General features: G+C 46.7%; 1 protein-coding gene across 5 annotated transcripts in view; it reads left to right on the top strand.

The window, feature by feature from the left end:
* Positions 1 to 25459, top strand: part of GPSM1 (G protein signaling modulator 1) — a 157000-nt gene that overhangs the window by 104450 nt on the left and 27091 nt on the right. For 4 of the 5 annotated variants that reach the window (XM_032767558.2, XM_032767556.2, XM_032767559.2 and 1 more), the window contains 2 exons: positions 6958 to 7028; positions 13437 to 13616. In XM_032767558.2, the coding sequence (XP_032623449.1) occupies positions 6958 to 7028; positions 13437 to 13616 (251 nt within the window). The remainder of the gene's footprint in view (positions 1 to 6957; positions 7029 to 13436; positions 13617 to 25459) is intronic. The other variant, XM_032767557.2, reaches the window with a different exon arrangement.

Below are 25459 nucleotides of genomic sequence, written 5' to 3'. Positions count from 1 at the left end.
AGCCCTGAGCCGCCTCCAACCTGAACTGTAAAATGAACTTAATCCAGACTGAAAAATCCTCTCCTCAGGACATCTCTGTAAATCTGGAGCATACAAAAATACAGCAGCTCTTGAGCCGTTCATGACACTGTCAGATTTCCTTGTATGTCATGTGTGCTTCCTTAACCACACGTATGTTCTGTTAAATTCCATTCTCCATAGGGAAGCATTTGAATCAATATGTTTCCTGGAAGATGAGCAGAGAATAAAACGCTTGCAATCTTGTTTGATAGTCTCAAATTTCAAGCAAAGTGGGTCTTTCGTAATGGTCCCAATTTATGCATGTGAGTAACTTTACTCTTGGGAGTAATCTTAGCAAACCCGGCAGACCTGCCCACGTGTGCAGAGTGGCTCACAACATGCGTAAAGTTACTCACGTGTAAATGTTTATTGAACTGGGGCCTCTATTTTTTTTGGTTGGATACAAATGCAATAAAAAGCCTTTTAAAATCAAATAATTCATCTTTTCCAAGTGTCGTCTTCTAAAGCCCATCTGCTCCCCTCCCCCCCAAGTATTTCACTGCAGAAAACACAGCACTGGAATCCCTTTCAACATCAGTGAGTGGCAAATTAAAACCCCAAATGGGGTCAGTCAGTTTAGACCTAATGGTTTACAGAATTAGAAAGCCATCCATAAAACACATGTCCATCAATGTCTCACATATGCCAGTATAAATATATTGCCCCTTTCAAACACAAACAACATGTTTTGAAAGGCTTGTGTGAAGGTTGTTAGTTGTGACCAGCGAAGGTCAAATAACAACAGCATGAAGTGCCGCGGCTTCTCAAAGTGCCAGAGGGACAAGTTGCAGCGGCTTGAACTACTCCTGTCCTGGGTTCCACCCACCCAGCTCTGCCAGTGCCCATCATTACCTGCATTATCTTGGGCAAGTCACTGAACCTCCCTAGGTCTCACTTTCCTAGGCTATCTAATGGGGCCAATATCCACCTTCACAAAGTGCTTTCGTAGCCCTGTGCAGAAGGTGCTGGAGCAGGGCAAGAGTTTGTTATTATTCAACAGCTCCTCTGGACGATAAAAGTGGTAGAGGTGTCAGGAGACGTGTCTGGATCCTCCTGTCAGTACACAAGACATACCATGATTCTGACCTATTAATGTCACTTCAGCGAGGCTGGAGAGTATCTAGCGGAAGCGTGCGTTCCAGAGTGTCACAATGGATGTCTGCGCTGCAGACACGGGCCAGACCCTTTCTCTTTCACTGTCTGATGCAAAGTTACCAAGAGGCCGGTGGGCTAGATGCTGAGCAGTGAAGTTCCTGCTGCCCATGAGGGGAGCCATTCCCAAGGCCTGCCCTGGACATTGGAGAGGAAGAAAGTCAGGATTTTCCTGTTCAGTTGATTCTGGTAAACAACTGGATCAATGGCCTGCAAAGCTGGAACCTACTTGCCATAATTCAGTCACTCCAGGAAATGGGAGAGCTTTTAACTCTCCCAAAGATGGTGGTGGCTGTGAGTAGTAATGTATAAATATAGGGAAATACAGAATGTGTGTAAGAGAGAGAGGTCGGAATGGATGTTGGATATAGGTAGGTATGGGAGGCTGTCTGTGAGAGGCAGAGAAAGTTAAGAGGTAAGAACGGATGTTTGTAGATACGAGATGGTTTAAAAGAGAGGGGGTGTATTTATGAGTATATCTCAAATATGTGCATAGAGAGAACATACATATGTCTCTCTGTGCTTTATCTCAGTACAGATCGTTTTATGAAGGCCGTCGCTTCTGCCTGCTTTAAGATCAGGTGGTGGCGGAAGCATCCAGTTTTATAAAACGCAAAAACTGAAATGTGAAAAACATTTAACTCAGCCCAAATCATCAAGCCAGAGAGATTCTGATTGGTTAATCAAGCTGTTTAGCTCATAAAGTGGATATTTTTTTTAAATGATTTAGAAAAAAACAACCCATGACCTTGAGTATCCAAAAAAAAAAAGCAAAAACAAAAACCCCAGATTCTCCAAAAAAAAAATAAGTCATGAAATACAGTCAGTCAGTTAGGTTGCTCAGCTGATGTTCACAAAAAGGTTTCAACTTGCTAGATTAAAGACCTCTTCAAACCTTAAAGACAGAGATAGCATTTAGAAATGCCCCTGAGGTTTTCCGTTAGTCTGCAATGGGCTTCGTAAACATGCCAATAAATACAGGGGAGAAGAAAAAAACTACAGAGTAACAGACACAGGTTTTCAGTTGCTCAATCTTTTGCATTCACGGCTGCTGCTGTTGATCAGTGGAGGAAAGAGAGAGAAAGAGAGTGTCAATTTTTTTTGCTGAATATTAGGCAATTACAAATATCTCTGGGAAAAATAATCTGGCGGAGGTTGTGGGACGAGACTGAGTGTACCCCGAAGTTATTTTGGAGCCATCTGAAAGAGAATTAGCTGGATTCACATTTTCTCAGTGGTTAGGTGAGTATGGAAGTCTCTGCTATTCTTGAGGCTGAGTGTGATTAAAGACACCACATTCTGGTGTTGGTTGCACCCCTGTGTAAATGTGGAGAGACTCAATGAGCTCTGTGGATTTACTCCAAACTTAGGGCTAGCTTCTGAGACCTTTACTTACACTGAGTAGTACAATACCTTATTCTTTATCCATTCATTTGAATGGGGCTGCTTGCCGAGTAAGTTATTACTCAGTGGAAGTGTGGCAAAATTGTGGTAACTGAGTTCAGAATTTGGCCCCATAACTGATTTTAATTTCACTCCCAGGTAACTAGATATTTGGAAGGTGTATTTGTTAACTCTTAACTTTTTCCTCGCTGAATTTGAAATCCTAGTGGCAATAAAGGAAGACCACATTGCCACAACTGAAAAAACAAATTGTTGTGTTACACCCCAATTACTGGGAAAGTCTCAGATGAATACGTATATTAAAGTAACAAAGGAAAGGTAGGTTTGTCAGATCAGAGATTAATGCTTTTATCTCCAACGGTCTAATGCTATTGCAAATACACTCAAGCAGTGAGGATGGAGGTGTATAATTAACGACTCTTTAGGCTGTTAGAAGTGATCTCCAGTTATCTAATCAGAGCACTGCTCTTTGGTTTCACTGGGGTGTGGGCTTGCTTTAGAACACTGGACTTCACCTCTCAAAGGCATTGCTTCAGCAAGAACACAATATGGAAACTGCTTTAAATGTTTATAATGATCTTGGTTCCAAACCCCTCACTGCACATAGCGAAGGAGGCTGTAGCGTACTTACTTCAATGAAAGTTCAGTGCCTTGAGCAGTTTTCGGGTAGCTGTGGAGATTTGTGGGCACCTTTATTGAATGGTCCTTAACACCACAGCCCTCTCCCCCCTCCCTCCCTCCCGCTTTCTATTTCTCAACTCGCATATGGACTCCCTGTTTATACAGAAGCACCCAGAGAGAATCTCTCTAGGAGCAGAAATAATAATCCTGTCCAGATTCTCAGAGTCTCACTGATACCTAGAGGGTGCAAAGCACTCCTGGATATCAGGGACAAACTTTCACAGCAGATCCAGGAGAAAGATTCTTCTGAAATGAATGTTGTCCGAGAAATGCCTTCTGTTTTTAATGGGAGGTTCCTGGAAGGTAACTCTGGTAACTGGGATGGGAGGAGTACACTTCGCTTTGGGGTGGGGACGGGGGAGCCTGGGTGATAGGACCCTTCCCTTTGGTTCTGTCAGTGCCCGAAGATGACTTGTGAGAAGGGAGGGAATGTGGCTCGGTGCTCAGAGCTGGGGGTGAGCATTCCTGGGGCTGCCAGGCCCTTGCTGTGTGACCTTGGTCTCAGCTCTGGGCTCTGTCTAGGCTCCAAGGGACAGTGATGGCCAGGCGGGGGCGGGGAGGGGGGAGAAGAAGGGAGGCATGAGGACACAGTTCACTTGGGGGAGGGGCGGAACAGGGTGAGGCCCTCTGCTAGCAAGATGACTTGCTGAGAAGGGATGGGAATGGAGCTGGCCGGTGCTCAGAGCTGGGTGTGTGAGTTCATACTCCTGGGGAGCTTGCCAGGGCCCTTTGCTGTTGTGACCTTGGCGTGGTTCACCTCCTGCGCGCCTATTGTGTCTAATCCCATGATCCCTGCTCCAAGGGTACAGTGTAGGCCAGGCGGTGGCGGGGAGCGGAGGAGGGGATGGTGAGTTAGCTCCCCAGGAGGGGCTTTAGGAGGGGCTTGGGCAGTGTATGCAAAATGCTTTAAAATGACTAGAGAACAGGTGCTCTATAGACAGTGGGCCAAACTCTCTGATGGTGTAGATTGGTGCAATGCCATTGGCGGCAGCAGAGCCATGTCAGTTTACATCCATAGAGAATTTGACCCGAGCACATATTTACTTGGGCCCTGTTCGTGTTCTGAGTGCAAATGCTGCGGCTGATGATTAATGCTTTCAGATGCGGAGGCACTGTAAGGTCTCTTAGCAAAAGTAGGCAGGGACGGAGGCAAACATTGCAAAAGCAAATTAGCTCTACCCGAGTTGCTTAGAGTGGCAAAGGCCTTTCCTCCCATCTGCCCAAAAGCTGGGTGAGCTCTGTGGCTGAACCCTGGCCAACTGCCTGGCTTCCGGGATAGAGTCCTGTTTTGCTGCACGAGTGCCAGCGGAGAACTTGGCCTTGACTTTGCAGCTGTAGCAAGGCAACAGATCTCCCTGTTGGAGGGACATGGTGGTTGTCCCGGTGTTCGCCTCGCTCTTTGCTTTCAAGCCTAACAAAAAAAATCCTTTTCTCTAGAGAAATTTACTTTCTATTTAGGTCCCAATTCCACAAACTGTTCCAATTCAGCAAAATCCATCAGCCTGTGCTCAATTTTAAGCATGTGTTGAATTCCTGTTGACTTTAATGTGACTTCAGCACATGCTTAAAACTAAGCAGGTGCTGCCACGCTTTGCTGAATAGAGATGGACTTAAACATGTGTCAGTGTCTTGCTGAACTGAGGCCTTAGGACTGTCATAGTCGAAGTATTTTAGGCTGACAGGACATAATTTAGGGGTAATGCAATTAGATATAGGTTAGTAAAATGAAATTACCATTGTGACAAGATGGTCGATGTTCATATGGTGGGTCCTGCGCTTTTCTTGGGAGAGGCTAAGACGCCATCCCTTCCCCCTGCTCCTGGGTGCTGAGGGCCCTGCTAGTGGCCCGGGAAGGTGGTAGAGGAGGGAAGCAGGGGAGGGATCTGGGTTTGCTCCTTGCTCTGAGTCCCAGCCCCTCTCAACCCCTGCAGGTTTCTTACCCTCTTCCCCCTTAGGTGGGGTTATCCTCAGTCCTCAGATGCTCAGGGGAGGGAGTCTCCTGCCCTGCCGTGGCAGGATCTCCCTTACTTCGGTTCTCTGGGCTTCTACATCTCACAACACACCTCCAAGCTCCAGTCCTCTCTCCTTCCTCCCCTCTCTGACTGCCTGAAGCAGGGAGGGTTTATTAGATTCCTCACAGGGCCTTAATTGACTACAGGTGCTCCAATTAACCTGTAGCTGGGGCCGCCCGGGGAGCGGTAAGTGGGGCAATTTGCCCCAGGCTCTGTGAGCCCTGGCCAAGAATGTTTTCCCTGGCTACTCACCCTGTGGCAGTCCAGCACTTCAGCGATGGGCCCTTCACTCGCTCCAATTCTTTGGCGGCACTTTGGCGGCGAGTCCTTTAGTGCCGCGGAAGACGCAGAGCGAGTGAAGGACCCGCTGCCACCACAGACTGGGAGTGCCACCCGGCGAGTACAAGCACCGCAGCGGGTGGTGCCTTTTTTTATGTCCACTCCCCGCTTTGCCCCAGGCCCCCTGAATCCTCTGGGTGGCCCTGCCTGCAGCAACCCTCCCTAGTCTACAGGGAATCACGCCTTAATTAGCCTAGGGCGTATATATTTCCCCTCTAACGCTCTCTGTCACTGCTCCCTGGCCCTCTTATATCACACCATGCATGAGACCACATTTTATTACAGTGCCAGTCACAAGAATTCCCTGGACTTTGTCTTCTCATCATATGGAAACCGTCCACTGAGTGTGCCCAAGAGAATTTCAGCCCAGCTCCTTCCAGAATAGCTAGTGGGAAGGCTCAGGCTTGGTGCACCCAGAATAGCTGAGACTTGCAGACCATTAGGGTCCCAGTTACACACAGGCTTGCAATGCAACTGGACTCAGCTTGGTGCTGTTGTTTCCTGTAGAAGCGTAATGCTGCTCTGCTTCCCCACAATTATCCCCTCCAACCCCCCCGCCCCACCCCATTTAGTCTGTCTATTACATGCATTAGTTGCATTTTGTCTTAAACTGGTTGTAAATTCTTTGAGTCTGGGAATGAACCTTGCGCTGTGTTTTGTGCAGTCCCCAGTTCAATGGCACCTCAATCCTGATCCAGGTACCTGGACACTAACGTAATACAAATATCTGAGATTATTAATGGGCGTTGCTGTGGGAAATCAGAATAGTTTTGCTCTTGATGAATTTGCTGTCACAGGAACCATACAAAGCTCTGTAGTTTCCATTCTCAGGAATCAGCATGGCTTTTGTTTTCTGAGCCTGAAAACTTCCAATTAGATACATGCAGCGTCCCCACTATGCTATAGTCACCATGGCTGGGAAAACTCCTGGCACAACCCCCACCCCCACCTGGCTCTCCCCTTCTCGGGAGTCTAGGTCTGGGTGGGAACCATGTGACATTCAGCGATTTTAGGTGGCAGAGACACTAAATTTAAAGGATTGGGACCAGTCTTTCCCTACACAAGCGGCGACCCCTGTTTGAGAAACCCTGCTCTAGCTTTTACTAACTGAACTGCGATAATGGTTTGAAAAAACAAACGAGGGAACAAAACACGTTCTGAATCTCAAGGACAACCCAGCTTCAACATCCTGTCATGTTGACTTCATATCACTCCAGTTAACAGGAGCTGGGGATTGAATTTTATCTGCATGACATTAATGCCGACAATAGGTGACAGCCACTTCATGCAAGTCCGTGTTGTTTTTTAGGAGCCAGGCCTAAGAGAAGCCAAAGGAACAGCATGGACAGTTTAGACCTCTTGAAGTTCCCCTCCGAAAAGGTAAGCAGAGCTGTCTGTTAAAGGAGTCATGGAGGGAAGAGACAGGGAGGCAGGACAACCAAATTCGCATTGGCTGGCCTAGGAGATTAAATATCAGCAGGACTCTAGAATGGCCTGTTGGATGACTTCATCTGCGGGGACATGTGCAATTAGTAGGTATCACTAGAGTTGCTGGGATTAACCAAAGAGGGTTTCTAGGGATCCCGGAGGAGAGGAACAGCTGGTTGAGCTACAAAAGGCACTTGGTTGAAATCTGAAAAACCAATGGCTGCACTTTCTGAAAAACAATCCTTCCTGGAGAGGACAATAGTTAGTTGTTAACCCTGTTAGCTCTTGGTGGCCAATCTCAATTCGTTTTCCTCTGGGACAGGACTGTCTTCAGGGTGAATGTGGAATGAGAGGCTAAAGGCAGGAGCCTTCACATTACCACTGAGGCTTTCCTGCCAGTGGTTTCTCCATAGGCAATGTTGGGTCCAGGCATGTTTCTTCTCCGCTCTCTCTCTCTCTCATGCTTAGGCTCATGTCTGAGCCAGTTGGGAGATGCTGAAACCTCCCATCTTCGAGGAAAAAATAATTTTCCTGTGAAACCTTCCCCAGGCTACTGACTTTCTTTTTGGGATTCTGCTGGCAATTACTGCCTTTGTCACAGGGTCTAGTCATTCCCTCGCCTTGTAGAGATTTCCCAGGCCAGTAGCACTCTGCCTTGCTTTGAATATAATCTATAGTAATAATTGCTGTCTAGATACCCCTTTCCATCCATAGATCTAGCTGTGTTAGAATTATCACCTCCTCCTCTTTATAGATGGGGAAACTGAGGCACAGAGCGGGGATGTGGCTCACCCAAGGTTGCAGATCAGTGTAGGCCTAGCAAGCAAAGACCAGATTTCCAAAGATACGTAGGCACCTAAAGATGTGGATGGGTGTCTAGTGGAGTTTGACACAAGTGCCTAACTCCCACTGGCTTTCAGTAGAAATCAGGTACCTAACCTGCTATGGTGTTTGTGTAAATTCTGCTTGGCATCCATCTGTAGGTGCTGGAGCTGGGAGTTCTACCACACCCCCAGCTTGAAAATGGTTTACTGGCTTTACAGTGGGTTCAATTGCTGTCAGCACCCCCACTATAAAAACTGTTCCAGCGCCACTGTGTCCATCTGCATCTTTAGGCACCTAAACACCTTTGTAAGTCTGAGCCCAGACCTCTTGAGTCCCTGACAAGATAGCTGCCCTGTTAATTCACCCAGCCATTGACCAGGACACATTGTTCTGTGCAGCTGGAGTGGTGCTAGTTGTGCCAGCCTCCCCCGCGCAGCATCCAGTCTGCTGTTCTTACTCGGGAGCTGTGACGCCCAGGCCGCAGCGCTTGAGATCAGAGAGGCGTCTGAATGAGCATCCAAGGGATAGTTAGTGCTGAGTAACCGGATGGCCTTGGGGACTCTCTCGCTAATGTGTGGTTTGCTGCGTGCTATAGTGTAATAGCTGAGCCCTCAGGCAGGATTATGAGCTTCCAGAGATCCTGCTGGGAGGCTGGAGTAAATGGGAGCTGTCAGCAGGCAGCGGCTGAGTTCTCCCATTCTCCTTTAAGTGACCCTTGATGAGAGAGTGTATTTTGGTCTCTTCCTGGGCCACCTCAGAGTATGGCTGCACTTGAAATTTGGCAGCGCTTTGAAGTGTGAGTGTGGTCGGAGCACCAGCGCTGGGAGAGAGCTCTCCCAGCGCTGCACATAAACCACATCCTCTACGGGTGTAGCGTGATTACACTGAGGCTTTACAGCGCTGCATCTTGCAGCGCTCAGGGGGATGTTTTTTCACACCCCTGAGCGCGAAAGTTGCAGCGCTGTAAAGTGCCAGTGTAGCCATACCCTGCCTTGTTCCTTCTGCTCTTCAGCCCGCTTGGAGGAAATGTGATTATAGCCAGCGGGGGGGCATCCGCTCTGAGCCTAGGTGACCAGACAGCAAATGTGAAAAATCAGGACAGGGGGTGGGGGGTAATAGGAGCCTATATAAGAAAAACACCCAAAAATCAGGACTGTCCCTATAAAATCAGGATATCTGGTCACCCTATCTGAGCCCCCAGTGGGGGAAGAGTGATCAGATTAAAGCTCACATCTCTGTCTCATCTCTTCAATCTCTCCAGCCCCTTTTCCACCCCATCACCCAATTCTCTCACCCTTTCCTGCCCCGATCCCTCGGTCACTTTCACAGATTCATAGATGTCAAGGCTGAATGAGATCATTTTAGATCATCTAGTCTGATCTCCTGTATAATGCAGGCCTCAAATTACAGTTACCCTGTATTGAGCCTAGTAACTTGTTTGACTAAAGCATCTTCCAGGAGGTCATCCAGTCTTGATCTAAAGATATCGTGAATAGAGAATCCACTCCATCCCCTGGGAGTTTGTTCCAATGGTTAATCACTCTCCTGTTAAAAATTTGTGCTCTGTTATATGATTTGATTTGTCTGGTTTTAACTTCCAGCTTTTGGATCATGTTGGATGGAGAGTGGATAAAAATAAATGATTTTTTTAAAGGATTTTTTAAATTTAATGCCTGTTTATTTTTTTAAAACAAACCAATTGAAAATTAAATATGAAATTGACAACCTATGTTAAGGCCTCAACTTATTATAATCTATTAAAATAATTTAAATTAAATACTCCCCCAAATGCTAAGCACTACGTGTTTGCTGCAGTGTTTTAAAGAAAGTCAGACCATTGAACTGGTGGAAGTCACTGGGTCAGCACCCATAACCCGAGTTCATTGAAGTATTAAATCAGTTTTTGACAACAGTAGCCTCTTCTGCTTGTGCAGAAATATTTTCTTCATTTTAGTTTATTCAGCCAGTTCAATTCAATGACCTGTTCGTTCAAAGTTAAGGAACCAATTGGGAGTTGAAAAAAACAGGAAAGTTTGTTTTTCTCTTCCAATCTATGAATAAAAACTAGGTGTGAGAGATGAGATCTATTAGTTCTAAAATCCTTGAAGGACATGGTGACCAAAGACAAGCTGTTCAGTTCATTAACTACAGATAATAATTCCTTTGTTTAATAGCTCATTTAGCTTACAGTGTAAAATATGTTTTAGTAAATGTTTTGGTTATGTATCCAGCACTTTTAAGGTACTTCTATTTATGTCAGAGAAATGCTTTTTTTGTGCATTTTAATTGAATTTGTATTTCCATCCAGATAGATCATGAATACAAATCACAAATAAATAAATTAATCATCATCCAGTAAATAAGAAATGCATCATTAACCATATTCTAATAGAAAAATGTAAAAATTAAGACTCTGAATAAATGAAGTTATTTAAATTACACTATATAATTGCTTAAATAAATTTGTATAGATACAGTATACCCTCCTCGTTAGCAAAAAGTAGTACCAAATTTAGTGTAAATGCTATATTTAGCTGCAAATCAACATGTTTTAGTGGTTACCAACTAATGAGATCAACCTTTCTTTAGTAAAATAACTAAAAAGTAGAAATGCAAAGCATGATTTAAATCAGCAAGGAGTAAACCTCAATTTAAATAATTGATTTTAATCATCATTAAAATTGGTTGATTTAAATGTCTTTGATATAAATCAATCCACCCTGCTTGTTATGTCTCTCTCTGCCAGATTAAAGATCCCTTTAGTGTCCAGTATTTTCTCCCTATGAAGCTACGTGTACGCTGTAATCAAATCACTTCTCCATTTTCTTCTTGATAAACTAAGCACACTGAGCTCTTTAAGTTTCTCACTCTATGGCACTTTCTCCTGCCCTCAAGTCATTTTTATGGCTCTTTCCTGCACCCTTTTAGAAATTTAGACACCAGAACTGGAGGCAGTATTCCGGTATGGATCTCTCAAATGCTGTGTAGAGATAAAATCACCTTTCTCCTCTGACTCAGTACTTCCCTGTTTAGACATGTAGGTGCTGGAAATAGGAGTGCTGGAGGTGCTGCCACGCCACCTGTCTTGAAGTGGTTTCCATCATATACAGGGTTTGCAGTTTGGTTGAATGGCTTTCAGCATCCCCACTATACGAATTGTTCCAGCCCCCCCTGCATCTAAGGATCACATTAGCCTGTTTTGTCACAGCATCGCACTCGGAGCCTATGGCTGATTTGTTTCTCTGCTCTCCAGAGTCACTGTTTTCCATGCCATTTTTAGCAGCATAGTATCCCCCTGCCTGCCCCCTACTAGCACCTTTCACTGCGGCATGTAGACCCACACGGAGTGCCTGTACGCTACATGTGTAGTGTAGACAGAGCCTTGGTGGAGTCTTTTCAAAACCCAGCCCCAACCCTGCCTGTCCTTCCACTGGGCAAAGGAGGTTCCCTTGGTCAGAGGGGATAATGAAACCAGGTCGTGGTGGGGTTGAATCGTGCACTTAAAATAACAAAGTGTTATTCCATGCTGACCCAGTGCCTTCACCTATTTTTCTGCTTTCTCTGGAGAAGTGTCTTTTGTTGTCAATACGAAGAGCTACTGAGTGTGGTTCCCAGCAGAGGGAGGTTGGTGAAGATGCATGAAAGGATTCTAGAATAGGGCTTTCCCAGCAAGTGTGGATAGAACTAAGAGCCGTCAAGAGATCAGAATCCCTCATCCAAATGACTCTTGAACTTTGGGATGTTCAAAACTTGGATCCAGGTTAAATCTCTGCAGCTTGATCTCCTCTCTCTGGAACCCACGTGCCTCTGCTCTTCTTGATCCTGTCCAGACTAAGCGCCAAAATACTCCACCTCCAGGAAGCCCACTCTTGGGAGGCCCCCTGACCCTCTCTGCAGATTCAGGAAGTTTAGCTAGTTCAACTCTGTTCAGACAAAACTATAACCTCTGCCTTTTGGGTCATTACTCACCTCTAACCCTGATCTGTTCTGGGCTGCTGGAGGATGGATGTATGAAAAGGAAGAATATCTCCCTAGGTGTGGAAGCAAGTGGATGGAAAGGAAGTGATTCTGCTCCTGCAGTAGCTGATTCCTTTGTTGAGCTCTAATGACCCTTTGTGTTTGCAAATCGGAGAGATGCCTGTTACTATCTGTAGGGTAAATGTTTTTTTCTATGACAATTACACCCACTACGGATGGAATTAAAGTGATTGAATCAATTTCTAGGGAGTTGCTTCAGAATGATTGAGTCACATGCGTCTGCCTGACCTGATAGTTTTTCTTTCTGAGTAGTTTGAAATGTGACCAAGCTGTTGGGTTCTCCTCGAGGAAATCCTTGCATCCTGTTTATTATCCTTATGGAGCACTGGCCATGTGCTAGGTGGTGTAGAGGAAGATGCTGCCTCTGTGTCACGCGCTGCATCAGTGATTTAAGTCAAGATGTTTGTGCAGGATTATTTGTGCTTTCGCTGCAAATGGGTGATATCCTTGAAAGTCCCAGGTCCTATTTATTAGTTGACACCACTCAAATGTTTTTCAGTATTGTTCCAGCAAGGAATCAGGCCCCTTTGGGGAAGGGGAACTGACGGACCTGAGCAGGCTTTGAAAAGCGGCTTTAGAGGTAGAGAGCTGACAGTCAGGAAGAGAGAAGGCAACTAGGATGCCTCTCTGATGTGGTGGTTACCTCCAATCACATCTTAATGCGTTGTCCTGGGATTGCAGCCAGGCCTGCAGGATGGTTATTTATGTGCCTGGTAAATATCATGTATTACTGGTCTCGACTCATACACACACATCTAAAATATCCCTCCCTCTCTAAACAGAATGCAAGTCCCCACCCCTTCCCATCCTGGACTCTTCAAGAATGATGATGTGCTCCCCAAAAATGCCAATGACAAGCTAGTGTAAGCTTGACTAATTTTGTTTCCTGTGAATGATACGTCCTCTCCAGTATTGCATATTGTCTGCTACTCAATGGTGCATCAGTCACAAACTAGGGGTCACCAAATAAAACTAATAGGCAGCAGGTTTAAAACAAACAAAAGGAAGTATTTCTTCATACAACACACAGTCAATCTGTGGAACTCCTTGCCAGAGGATGTTGTGAAGGGCAAGACTATAACAGGGTTTAAAGAAAGAGCTAGGTACCTTCATGGAGGATAGGTCCATCAATGGCTATTAGCCAGGATGGGCAGGGATAGTGTCCCTTGCCTCTGTTTGCCAGAAGGTGGGAGTGGGTGACAGGGGGTGGATCACTTGATGATGACCTGTTCTGTTCATGCCCTCTGGGGCACCTGGCATTGGCCACTATCAGTAGACAGGATACTGGGCTAGATGGACCATTGGTCTGACCCAGTATCGCCGTTATAATGTTCTAAAACTGTCTATGCCTAACACTCCCTGACACCAGCAGAAACGTGCGATTATGGCTACTAATCTCCAGGTTAATTTCTAACAGATTCTAAGTATAGACCTGCAATCACCACATTAAGCCTCAGCTGAATGATCTGTGCAATAACCGTTTCTTGTCCTCCCAAGGAGCAGAATGGGGATAGCCACCACATGGGAAATCTGAAGATCCCGGGAAAGGACTTCTTGTCTCTGCCTGGGAGATCCAAGAAATACCAGGAGAACCAGTCCAGTTCAAAGAGGAAATCTCAGGATTCCAATACGTCACCGTTGGATGCCAGTGATGTCCGACTCCAGGTGTCTCAATCGGTAGGAAGATGAGGGTTTGGGGGTTTTTCCCAACAGAACTCTTTGAGCTTTTTATAAAATGTTTGTTCTTGTCACATATGTAGCCTGGCAAGGCAGGAGGTAATGTGGCCTGGACCTGGATAGAGCACTGGACTTCAGAGACCTGGGTTTTATTCCCAGTTCTCCACTGGCCTGATGTGTGACTTTCAGCAAGTAAATTCACCGCTCCCTGCCTCAGTTTCCCCATCTTTAAAATAGGGATGATGATACTGACTTCCCTTTATAAAGATCTCCTTATGAGATATACTGGTACAAAGTGCTATGTAAGAGTGGATTATTACTGTTAATAATTGTGAATAATTGTGATGATGTGAGAGAGCCTATGATTGTTTTCCATTTGCTGTTTTTACTAGAGAGGGGACCTGAACTTCTCCTAAGTGTGGGAGTGTTAGTGTGTGTGGCCAACATTTGTAGCAGTTTTGGCTGTCTCCATTTGCGGGCCCCTAGCTTGATACATGTGAGGATTCCCGCTCTTCAGGGAGCGGGTGCTCAGCACTTTTGGGGAATCAGACCCTTTTTAGGAGTCCCCACTTCAGTGTCCAAAATCACAAGTCGCTTTTGGAAAAGATTGGCCCATTTTTTGTTCTGAGCCCATCCCTGGGCTGGTGCTGATGTCTTCCTCGGTGCTAGAGGTCTGGATAGGCCCTGGGAAGCAGCTGAACGTCTTTATGTGCTGCTTCAGAGAGCAGGGAAGAGTGCAGGCCAGCCCCCTCTCTGTGAGGGCTCGCCTGTGACTGCATAGCACAGTCAGCAGAGGAGCTCCACAGTGGGAAGCTGGGAATAAACAAACTGGTGCCAGTTGTGTTCAGTTACTGGCTGTGGTAGTGTCATCTGGCAGTTACGGCGTTCGGTGTCAGAAGGTGGAGTTGCTTTGAATTACACGGTTGGTCCCTGAATGGCAGAGGGTCCCAGTCCGGGAAACTGCTGGTGTCTTTTTGTATATATTGTTATCCCTGAACATCAAGCTGTTCAGCACACAGTTATTTTGGTACCAGTTTCCATTCTGACAGGGAGGTAATGGGTTATCCTGCGGAGGCTTCCTGCAGCTCTGTGAGTTCTGTATTCAGTACTGCAGGGGGGGAGTCAGACCCGCAAGCAACTGCAGGTTTCTCTATTGTGGGCAAGGTGGCTTTGAAATGTTTTTACTAAGTGATCTCAAATGATGAGCTCTGATTCAAGCAAGAATGAGATAAGTTCTTAGAGGATTGTCAGGGCTGCAGCCCCATACTCCAGGTGTCCCTGGAATCTGACTGCCAGAAGCTGAGACTGGACGACAGGGGATGGATCACTCAATAATTGCCCTGTTCTGTTCATTCCCTCTGAAGCATCTGGCACTGGCCACTGTTGGAAGGCAGGATACTTACTGGGCTACGGTGACCATTGGTCTGACCCAGGATGGCCGTTCTTATGTTTTTATTGTGTGTTTATGATTCCTTAGGTGGCTGTTTTGCGCTCTGTGCGACAGTTATGATTTAAATAATAAAATGGGCACTGCTAAGCCATGCTGGCTCCATGGGAATGCTCCATTCTCATGCACTCGCACAAAATCCTACGGGAGAACATTTGAGTCCAACTGCAGAAAAAACAAATAAGCAAAGGACCTGTTTTATTAGCATTAAAAACACCAGCAACAATCAGGGGAAACCAAAGCTTTTGGTATGAGCTAGAAATGAATCTGAGCTGCAAAGTTCGGATCTAGACTCAAAACTTCCCTAGGGTTTGAGGTACTTGGATTTATCTCGACTGTTGCATTTGGGTTCCCTGGGTTGTGGTCAGTCTACTGGTCAGAGCCCAGGGCTGGGAGCCACACACCGCCCTACATAGGATATTTATCAGGACTGTGTCCCTTTAAGAGAACTCTCCGAGTTGATATCCCAGTCCCAGGTAGCACCTTGGAAAATGGGAGTATACTAGGAAGAGTGCTTTCCTCTGTTTACCCGTGCAAGGCTGGTCGCCAGCTAGGAAAACAAAGCTCAGCGAGCCAAAAAGGAGGAGGCGGCACGGGGGCAGCAGAAGGAACACAGAGAGAGAGAAAACATTTCTGCCAGAAATAGCCTTGTATTTTTAACACAAACCTGCAGCCCGAAACCAAACAAAAGCCCAGCTCCAGCAAGCAGTCAGGCAAACGGCGTCCCCCCAGGAATACAATGGCGAGTAAATAGGCTGCTGTGTGTGGTAGTAAAGCCCCCACTGAACATCACTGACAGATGGTGACCTTATGGAAGTCTTGATGCAGAAAAGCCAAGCTATCTGCAAGCCGCCCCGGGGAGGTGAGGGTGGGCGGAGGGGAGAAGGGGTGGCAACTGGGGAGTTGCTTTGAGGCTGAGATTCAGGTCTGAACCAGAACTTGTAACCCCTTTGGTTTTCTCCTCCCCAAATGCACAGGCCTGCACACAGTCACTGGCCAGCAAGGGGTAGCAGTGCTCACGCACATGTGTGCACACATGCAAACTTCATTTATTTACTATTTCCCAGGGAGGAACGTCGCACATTACGGACCAAAAGACAAAGTTGCTATCCTGAGTACTTTCCAATCCTGCAGACAGGGTGCACTCTGCTCAGGACCTTGTTGGCCTTTGAAATGTACTGAAATGGCACTATAGGTACATCCACTGCAGGATTTATACCCCTTTCACATCTTCTGTGGCCTTGCATAGAACGGGACGCGTTGCATCTCAGCCTGCTCTGGCTTTTTAGGCTGAGGTTTTTCTTCTACGCCTCTTTGTCTGTAATACGGGCAGAAGCTTAGGGTTCTTCTCATCTGTTCTGCACACTGGGCCAACAGCATGGTGTGAGCCTAATGTACCCCACAAAGCCACAGGGCATGAGAAAGGGTGGCAGAATTTACAGAAGAACAAGCTTGAGTTTATCCCCTGCAAGCACCGAACATGGTCCCTTTGGTCCCACCCCAGTGGAGAATGGATCAGAAGCTCAGGAGTGCCCTGGGCTGAAAGCTGAAGGAGATCACCTGGCTTGTATTTGAAGGAGTGTCCCGTGTTTCGTGGCTGATGGCCCGTATCCAGTGAAGAGCTAGCAAGCAGGGTTTGATTGGATTTGTTTTCAGTCAGTAGCCAGGCTAAGGGTTATACTCTGGTACAAACGCACGCTTTGGATCCAGGAATAAATGAATGTGGGCTGGTTCCTCTACTATGGCTGGTTTCTCTCTTTACACTGAGCTTTGTCCCTTGTTCTTTATCTGTCTGCCTTTTCTCGCTTTGAAATGTAGGCGGTTGCCATGAAGGATTGGAGTGTATAGCAAAATGCTAAGAGTTTCCAATATTCATTTGCAATGGGGTGCTTGTGACTTCCCCTACTTTCCAGCAGGGGGTGCTGTACCCCCCTTTCTAGGGTTTGCCCCTCTTTATACACAAAAAGCTACGGGTAGTATTTTGATTTGCCCTTTTGTAAGATGCTGAGACATCCCTGTGATGATGGCACCGTAGCAGACAGTCTGATGCGCTCATCAGTACTCTGTATGCGTGTTGTGTGTGTGTGTGCCCAAGTACTCACACGACTCTTCGTATGTATAGGTCTATGTAATAATGTGTATGGGTGCATGTGTGGGGCCAGATTTATAAAAGTGCTCTGCACCCAATGGCCCCTACTGTGACACTTTGAGTGCAGAGTTCTTTTGAAACACTGGCGCTGGTTATGTGTGCTGAGCCCCTCACACACATGCTTAAAAAGGACACCTCACTCCAGACTGCATCTATATGTCATGGCCATATTATTTTGGATAATTCATGGCAACTTCGTGCCCCAGTCACTCTTCCAAAAAAACCTCTCAATCGGTTTCCTTCTGCTTAAATCTGATGCAGCAGTGCCGCAGTTTGCTTTATGGGCGCGTGGGTGGGCTTTTTAAGCTATAATCCTCATTTACATGATCCTTTTTTAGCTCAGATCCAGCAAATCCCACCCTAGATGCTAACGTGGCGAGGTAAAATGAGACGTGTCCGCTGGGTCACAGTACGACACTGCAGCTGGAAGCTGCCATTGGCTGGACTTTTTAGACGAGAATCCACAAAGTCTGTCCTTTAGTGAAGACTGTCGCTTAAAGCCTCCAATGGGTGAAATCTGTCAGTGAAGGACACCAACAAAGAGACGTTTTCTTTGGTCGGAGTTTAATGTACTTAATCCCACAACACTTCTGTGCAGTAGATATTATCCCTATTTTATGGGTGGGGAAGTGAGGCACAGGAACTATGCCCAAGGTTATACAGGAGCAAGGAATTGAATCCAAATCCCAGGCTAGTGTCTTAAAACCACCCGACCGTGCTTTCTCCTTGAGAGTTGCAAAACCCTGTGCATTGCAATGTTCTTTGTTTCCTGTAGCATTTTGAATACTGCTTAGATTCCAAAGGGCATTACAGAGTTAAGCAATATACCTCAGGGAAGGACTGAGAGTCAGGACACCTGGGTTCTTTCCCCAGCTTTTCTGCAGACTAGCTGTCTGACATCTTGTGCCTCAGTTTCCTCTTCTGTAAGATGGTTACTGCCTACCCACCTCACCCAAGGTGTGTGAGCCACAAACCATCACTGTAAAGATGTCTACAAGCCTGGGATGCAAGATGCTGTATTCTTATTGTTATAGGTCTTGATGCCAGTTAATCTTGGGGCCGGGTAAGGGGAAGCCATGACTTAGCTGCTCTGTAAAGTAGGAGAACGTTCAGGGGGGCCAGCTGGGCTGGGTGGGGGGGTCAGCCCCAACACGTCTGAATGGGAGGCCAGGCTATATCATTGTGCAGCAACCCTTCTGCTGTTTGGTCCCCCTGAGCCAGGAGCACTCAGTTATTTGGGACGGTTTCTCCAGAGGAGGCTTTGCTCACCCTCTCCAGCTGTCCGCCAATGTTCCCTTCTCTGGGAGCCCATCCACCCTCTGGCCTTGGCCATCGCACGGAGCCGGCAGGACTGGGAAGTGCTCGATGGGACCTTGAATGCAGCTAGTGTGCTGCCAGTGAGCTGGGGAAATGTGAGGACAGATCCCAGCACCTCATGGGGCTGGGACAGGCTTTGCTTTGCTTCGCTTCGCTTCCCGTAGATCAAGTTTGCCAGGTTTGCATAGGAAGGATAGGGCTTCTGAAGACTTGTTTCTCTGCAGTCAGGGTGCAGATTGGGTCTGGTTTAGGGTGGGGCTGGGGTTGGTGGAGAGGGATTGTTCGGTTATTTTTTTATAGCAGGGCCCTAAGCAAAAGTATGTGATGTTAAAGTTCACTCCCATTTCCCTGTGACTGATCATATGCTAAGGCTGGGTCCAAATGCTGATGTGCTTTCCAGGGGACCCTGCGTCTTACACGGTGCATCCCCAGAGAGCTTTCTCACTATTTTACTTGGCATTGCTAAGGGTGAGATTTCCCAAAGCTTTTAAAAATGGCCCAGGAGCACGAGTCCTGTTGCTGGTCACCTGAGGTTTGTGCTCCTAACTCACTTAAGAGCTGCTGAAATCTCACCCTAAAGCACTTTCTGTCCAAGCATCTCAAAGTATTTGACAGTAGTTGTGCTGCTGGACTGGTCATGTCAGCATGTATTCAGGGCAATTCACTTGTGTATTAGTATAGATCAAAGTGATTGCTGAAGGTAGTAGAGTGTATTTAGTTTTATGAAGTGTAAACAGCAATGGGACGTTACTTGCATTGTTTTCTCTTATCTGTATCCTGTTACAATGCAGCAGCAAACATTTGCATTGTACATACCCCTGTAACTAAATAACCCATCAAGGAAGCCTTGCGGAATGCTAATGAAGGACTTTATCAGAAAATGTGCTCATTTCAAAGCAGATGGTCACTGTGTGTGATGGCCACAGGTCAGAGGCTCAAAGTGCGTTCCTCGCTCACCGTCGTCAAAGGAAAAGCCTGCGTGGGTAGAGACACTGTCAGCTTGTGTTCTGTCAGAAGAAGCTATAAATATGGATTCAAGGAAAGATCCTTCATCTCTGGACTGTTTGGATTCTTACAGAGAAGTGTACTGATGCAAAGTGGCGATCCCCAGCGTCAATCTGGCTACCTTGAAAAGACTTCTGGGAAACTGGCAGTTTATTACATCACTGCCACCATTTGGCATTACAAACTGTGACTCACCTGTGCATATATTTTACCTGCTTTAACCTCTCAATAAATCTCATTTCCTTTTCTTAGCTGATAAACCTATAGTTAGTTTACTAAAGAATTGCCTACCAGCATTGTCTAGGATCTAGAGTGCCAACTCATCTGGGATAAGTGGCTGGTCTTTTGCAGTTGGGAGCAAGCTGATGTGATGTGATTTTTAGTGGCTTTTTAATCACAAAGTCCAGTTGGTCTGGGAGGTAAAATAGGCTGGAGAGGCTGAGGGTCTGTCTGTGACTCCATGGTAAGACTGGTGTAGCACCCCAGGAGCTCACATTTGTCACTGGCTTGGTGAAATCTAACTGTAAAACACCACCAGTTTGGGATATTTATCCTGCTTTCTGCCAGTCTGTCCTGAGGCAGGAATTCACAGTTGTGAGCCAGTCCAGTCAGCATGACAGTGCAGAGCCCCCTCCTCCATTAGAACTGCCCTGCTCTCAATTCTCTCAACACAGACCATGTATAGTCACAAGAAAGAGGAACCTGGTTTTGATTGGAATGAAGACTTGCAGAGACGAGCTGACGATTTGTTTGGACACTAAACAGTTTTCATGCACGCCATATCTCTAAACATTCCCCGTGACAAATGGCTTCACTAGGCTTTTTTTATTAGTATAGCGAGCTGTCGCTGTTAAAAGAATGGAAAATCTTGCCGATTCCCCCCGTAGGCAGGATGCGGGGAGCTCTTTCACTTGTCTTATTTAGAGTGGGCAAGTGCTTTTGGCAAGTGGTTTTATGAGCCCAGAAACAGCGCACTGAACTGATGTGTTGGTCACGAGTGCCATTGGACTGCGAGGCCTAGACGTCAAAAACCTGACGTCACCAGCGAGGGAATGGTGCTGTGCCAACAGCAGGCGTGAGTGGAAGTGACTGTGACTGGCTGTGCTAAATAGCTCGGTGGAATAGGCATTTTGCTGTGGCTGGAAAACAGACAGGGGCCCTCTCTGCATATTAGTTTATCCATGAGCAGAGAAAATTTCTCCTAATCTGTGTTATCCCTGGCCTCTCCAGATGCTGGTGGTGGAACTTGCTCTGCCTGGGCTTGCATGTGAATGCCATGCAGAAGCAGCAGCTCATAACACACCCTTCAGCTCATTTCTTAAGCACCAAAGGCCAACATGAGCCATTCACACTCGTGCTTGCGCGCTCATTCCTTACCCAATTGATATCAAAGTCCCTGCCCAACTATAGGGCTCTTCGTGGGTTAGCACCTGGCTATCCCAGCGAATTCCTCGCCACTGGCAACTCTCCAAGATGCACCAAAGATGTTTCAGAGACTCAGCTGCAAAGGACAGAGCATTCTCGAACGGGGACCTGTCGACTCTGTTTGCGCCTCTCGCGGAGCTGGAGTACAGGAGTCAACGGGAGAGCACTCGGGGGTCGATTTATCGCATCTAAACTACACACGATAGATCAATCCTGGCTGGATCGATCGCTGCCCGCCGATCCAGCGGGTAGTGCAGACATACCCTTATTCTGCAATACGTGTCCACAAGGGGGATTGTACCAGTATAGCTACACCTGTTAACTATACTGGTATAATTACACCAGTATAACTGGTAAAACTTCCCCGTGTAGACAAGCCCTAGGAAAGAGGAGGAGGAAGAGAAGAAGAAAAAGACTAGTTGGAATCATGGAGAGACAAGACCACTCGGGTTTGTTACATTCTAATAGGACAACACTGTGGCTGCCACCTGGGACGCTGCCATAGTTGCGTAGATTCCTTTGCAGGACCAGGGGTAGATACCTGAACTTTCACCGGGCTCTTGAAGTGCTTTTCCTCGTGGTTTACTTCTGCAGGGGCCAGTCAGTGCTACCGGGTTCCAGCCAGAAGCAGAAGAGCCTCATTACCAGCAGAAAAACTGTTCCCAAGGTATTTGCTATGCAGAGGCTGGAAGCCTCAACAGAGAGCTTGCCCTGGAGAGCTTTCTAGAGCCTCTTCAGGGACAGAGCTTTCTGAAGTTCACCCCTTGCTCTTAGCCGTCTCCCCCTACTTGCCACAAAGAAAAGATCCAAAGTATGTGGTCTTTTGTGCGCACAAGGGGCCGTTTTCTTTTTGTTCTTTTCCCTGGGCCAAGCGAGCGGAACGGGTAATCTCTGTACAAGGAATGGAGCGTTCTAGGAATCACACTCGTGAGCTGTAGAGACGCAGCACAAATAGCTGAGTGGGAGCCAAGCCAGGCTCATGTGCTTCGCAGCCCAGAGCTTTCACTCCCCAGCAGCACACGTGCGGTATCTCTCCCTGAATCTGAAACCATGGGACGGACTGACTGGGGGAGCGGAGGAGAGAGGCTGGACCGGTCGGTGCATTGCAGTGAATCTCCGCTTGGAAGAAAGTTGTTCAGTGGGAGCAAAAAGTAGCCTCACAGGGAGACAGGCTCACATCAGTTCTGCCAGCTCACGTATTGATTATCAGAGCAGCGTGGCTTCCATGACTGTTAGCAGGGACCAGGTGATGGAATTCTCTCTGTGAAAAGCCCATTCCCCCCACTGATGATAACGTCACCAATGCATAGGATTTGCTTTGGTTCTGTCTTTAGTTAAAGTGTGCGCGCGAGAGAGGCTCCGAGCACCACGGCGACAACTGGGCCTTTACTTGCTTCATTGCTGCTAAGCCTGCCAGGCATCGGGATTGAGTCTAAGCCAGACCCTAGCATGGCCTTCTGCTGAGCATGAGCAGCTAGCGCGGTGCTGCCCTTGGCCCCCGGGGGTCGTGCTCACACTGTGGTGCCACGAGGCCAGTGAGCTGTAATGGGCCACCCCAAACGTGTCCTTTTTGCAGGCACTGTGATAACACTGAGACAGCTCTACAGAGCCGCTTCGACTCCTACTGCACACATCCGGCTTGAGCTCAGCAGTGTGTGCTGCAGGGAAGGACTCAGGAAATCTGGCAGCAAATGGGTTAATCACAGCACCAGCCAGGAGCTCTGTTGTCCTGCCTCAGTCCATGTGTTCTAACCAGGTTCCAGAAGAGACAAGGTAGAAATTACCTCTGATCCAGAAGATCTGATGAGCCAGCTACGGCCCATGGAAGGATGCTAATCCCCAATGCAAGGGCTTTGTTCAGGACTCCTTTGGAGCCATTCCAGCAGGAAGAAGGCATGAAGGATTTGGGGCAGTGTTAGACGTACCTTTGGCCCCATCTACCCCATACTTGGGAGAGCACTCGGCTGATTCAGAAACAAGGGGCTGGATAGTACATCTGCACCGGAAGCAAAGATGTGATCATCAGGGCCAGTGATCGTCGTGAAGATGCAGCACAGGCCAGCAACCCGAATACGTACCTAGGGTCCCCAGCAGGCTTGGCTTGGGCAGCTGGCTCATGCTGAAGCCCATCCCATGGTGTCTGCACTGCTACTGTTACCCGTGCTACCTAGATTAAAGCTAGCCTGGGTGGGCTGACAGTCATAGACAGGCTGGGCTGGAAGAGCCTTCAAGAAGTCACCTATCCAGCTCCCCATGCTGAAGCAGGACCAAGTAAACCTGGCCCATCCCTGACAGGTGGTTTGTCCAACCTGTTCTTAAAAACCTCCAGCGATAGGGATTCCCCAGCCTCCCCTGGTAACCTGTTCCAATACTTAACTATCCTTAGAGCTAGAAATCTCTTCCTAATATCTACCCTAAATCTCCTTTGCTGCAGATAAAGCTTTTTGTCCTACCTTTGGTGGACTTGGAGAAGATTGATCACCGTCCTCTTTATAACACCCCTGAGCATATTTGACTCATTGCGGCAGATCATTCAGCTATTGGCATTTTGAGCCATAGGCGAGGCCTGGGCTTCTCTTCCTGCTGTCCTCGCTCCAGCAGGCTCTTGGGCAGGTGCTGACACTCAAGTGGGGTGAGACAATAAAAGAGATGTTATATTTGCTGGGTCTCGTAAACTGTCACTTTAAAGAGAACAATAACAAAAAAGAAGGGTGAACTAAAGCCAGTCCCAGAGCAATAAAACTGCAAATGTTTGACTTGTCTTGAAATCTGGAACTCCTCACTCGTTTCTAACTTCTCTGTCATGCCTGGGGGTTTTCCATACATTCCCTTGTAAAATCTTTCAGAGTGTGGTTTTTTTTGTTTTTTTTTTTTAAATAAATTATACAGGCCAGGAGAGTTTAAAAAAAAAAAAAAGACGACACCATTACAGGCCAGATCCTCATCTGCTGTAAATCAGCATAGCGCCACTGAAATCAATGGAGCAACAGAAATTTACATCAACTGAAGACTGGAACCATAATTTTTTGCTTGTACAAATGCTTTTTGTTCATGCAAATGTGGGTTTTATGGGCACAACAGCTGCACGTGCATTTTGTCTCTGCGGCCACTTTTGCAAATCGGTCCAGGGGGTGGGGTGGGAGAGATTTGGCTGAAGTCACTGGAGAGGCACTAAATACCTTACTAATGATTTGATTTAATTATTGCTTTTCTGTCCATTCTGCTCAATACTTCCAGAAATTAACTACACCAGTAAATATACCTTTGGAATAGATGATTATATGTAATTGAGCGAGTGCTTAAAAATAGTGAACTGAATTCATGCTAATGCATCTATTGAATTAAAAGGCATGTCTATAGCAATCAAGGAACTACCATATATTGTCAGCCCAGTGATCCACTTAGCCCACTGTCCTGTCTCTGGCATTGGCCAGAACAGATGTTTCAGAGGAATGTGAGAGATATCCCAGAGTGGACAATTATGGAGTTTGTGTTTGGTTTTGTTCTGAAGCATGAGGGTTCACGTGTCTTTTTTTTTTTTTTTTTTTTTTCCCCCCTCCCTCATTTTAATGCAGCTGTGGATTTTCTTGGTATCCATATACTCTAATCCTTTTCTGAACCCTACTAATGCCTTGATATCAGTATCTTGTGACAGTAAGTTCCACAAGTTGATTATGTGTTGATTTCTTTCTGTTGGCTTTAGAGTTACTGTCTTTCCATTTTATGGACTATCACCTCTTTCTATTCTGAGGCCATATAGCAGTGTCTGATTTAGTTTCTCTGCACTGTTTATTATTGTGTGTGCCTCTAAATCATCCCCAACCTTTTCATTCTCTCTTCATGGCTCTAATCATTTCCAAACCTGACTGAGCACTCTTTCTAGATCCTTTTCAGACACTGGGTGCCTAGAACAGAACATAATATTCCAACTGTGGGCGTACCATTGGTTTACATGATGGCATTCGGATATTTTCAGTCCCATTCCTTATGCACCTTGACGTTTTGACTACAGTGGAGATTTTCACTGATCACATCATGATGCCTAGATCTTCTTTCTGTGCATAGCTACTGCTACGGTAGAATCCACTTCTCCTGACTTCTAGCCTTTTGCTTTATCCATGAGACAGTCCTTCTTCCCTGACAGATGCATGCAGAACACGCATGCAAGGGACGAATGACAGCAAAGCTCTATGATTTCATACGTCTTGGCACTTACGCTGCTTGCTGGCCTTGTTCCCCGTGTGTCTGCTTACAGTGCTGCAAACCCCAGGCGGAGTTAGTTACCTTCTCGCCAGGCTGCAACAGCACCGCCAAAACTGCGATGCCTCGGGACTGGCTGGGACCCACGGTAAATGGCATTTTGAGATTGCCCTTGAGGCTCGTGAAGGGTAAATCCTTGATTAGAAGCTGCCCAGGAGAGACTGTTCCATCATTTTTGTCCCTTCCAGCAGAAAAGATGCCTCATCAGTGACCCTTTGACACAATGATGAGAACAAATGT

This window comes from Chelonoidis abingdonii, chromosome 24 (assembly GCF_003597395.2).
Source record: "Chelonoidis abingdonii isolate Lonesome George chromosome 24, CheloAbing_2.0, whole genome shotgun sequence".
In the NCBI taxonomy this organism is placed as follows: Eukaryota; Metazoa; Chordata; order Testudines; family Testudinidae; genus Chelonoidis; species Chelonoidis abingdonii.
This window is presented reverse-complemented; position numbering and strand designations above follow the sequence as displayed.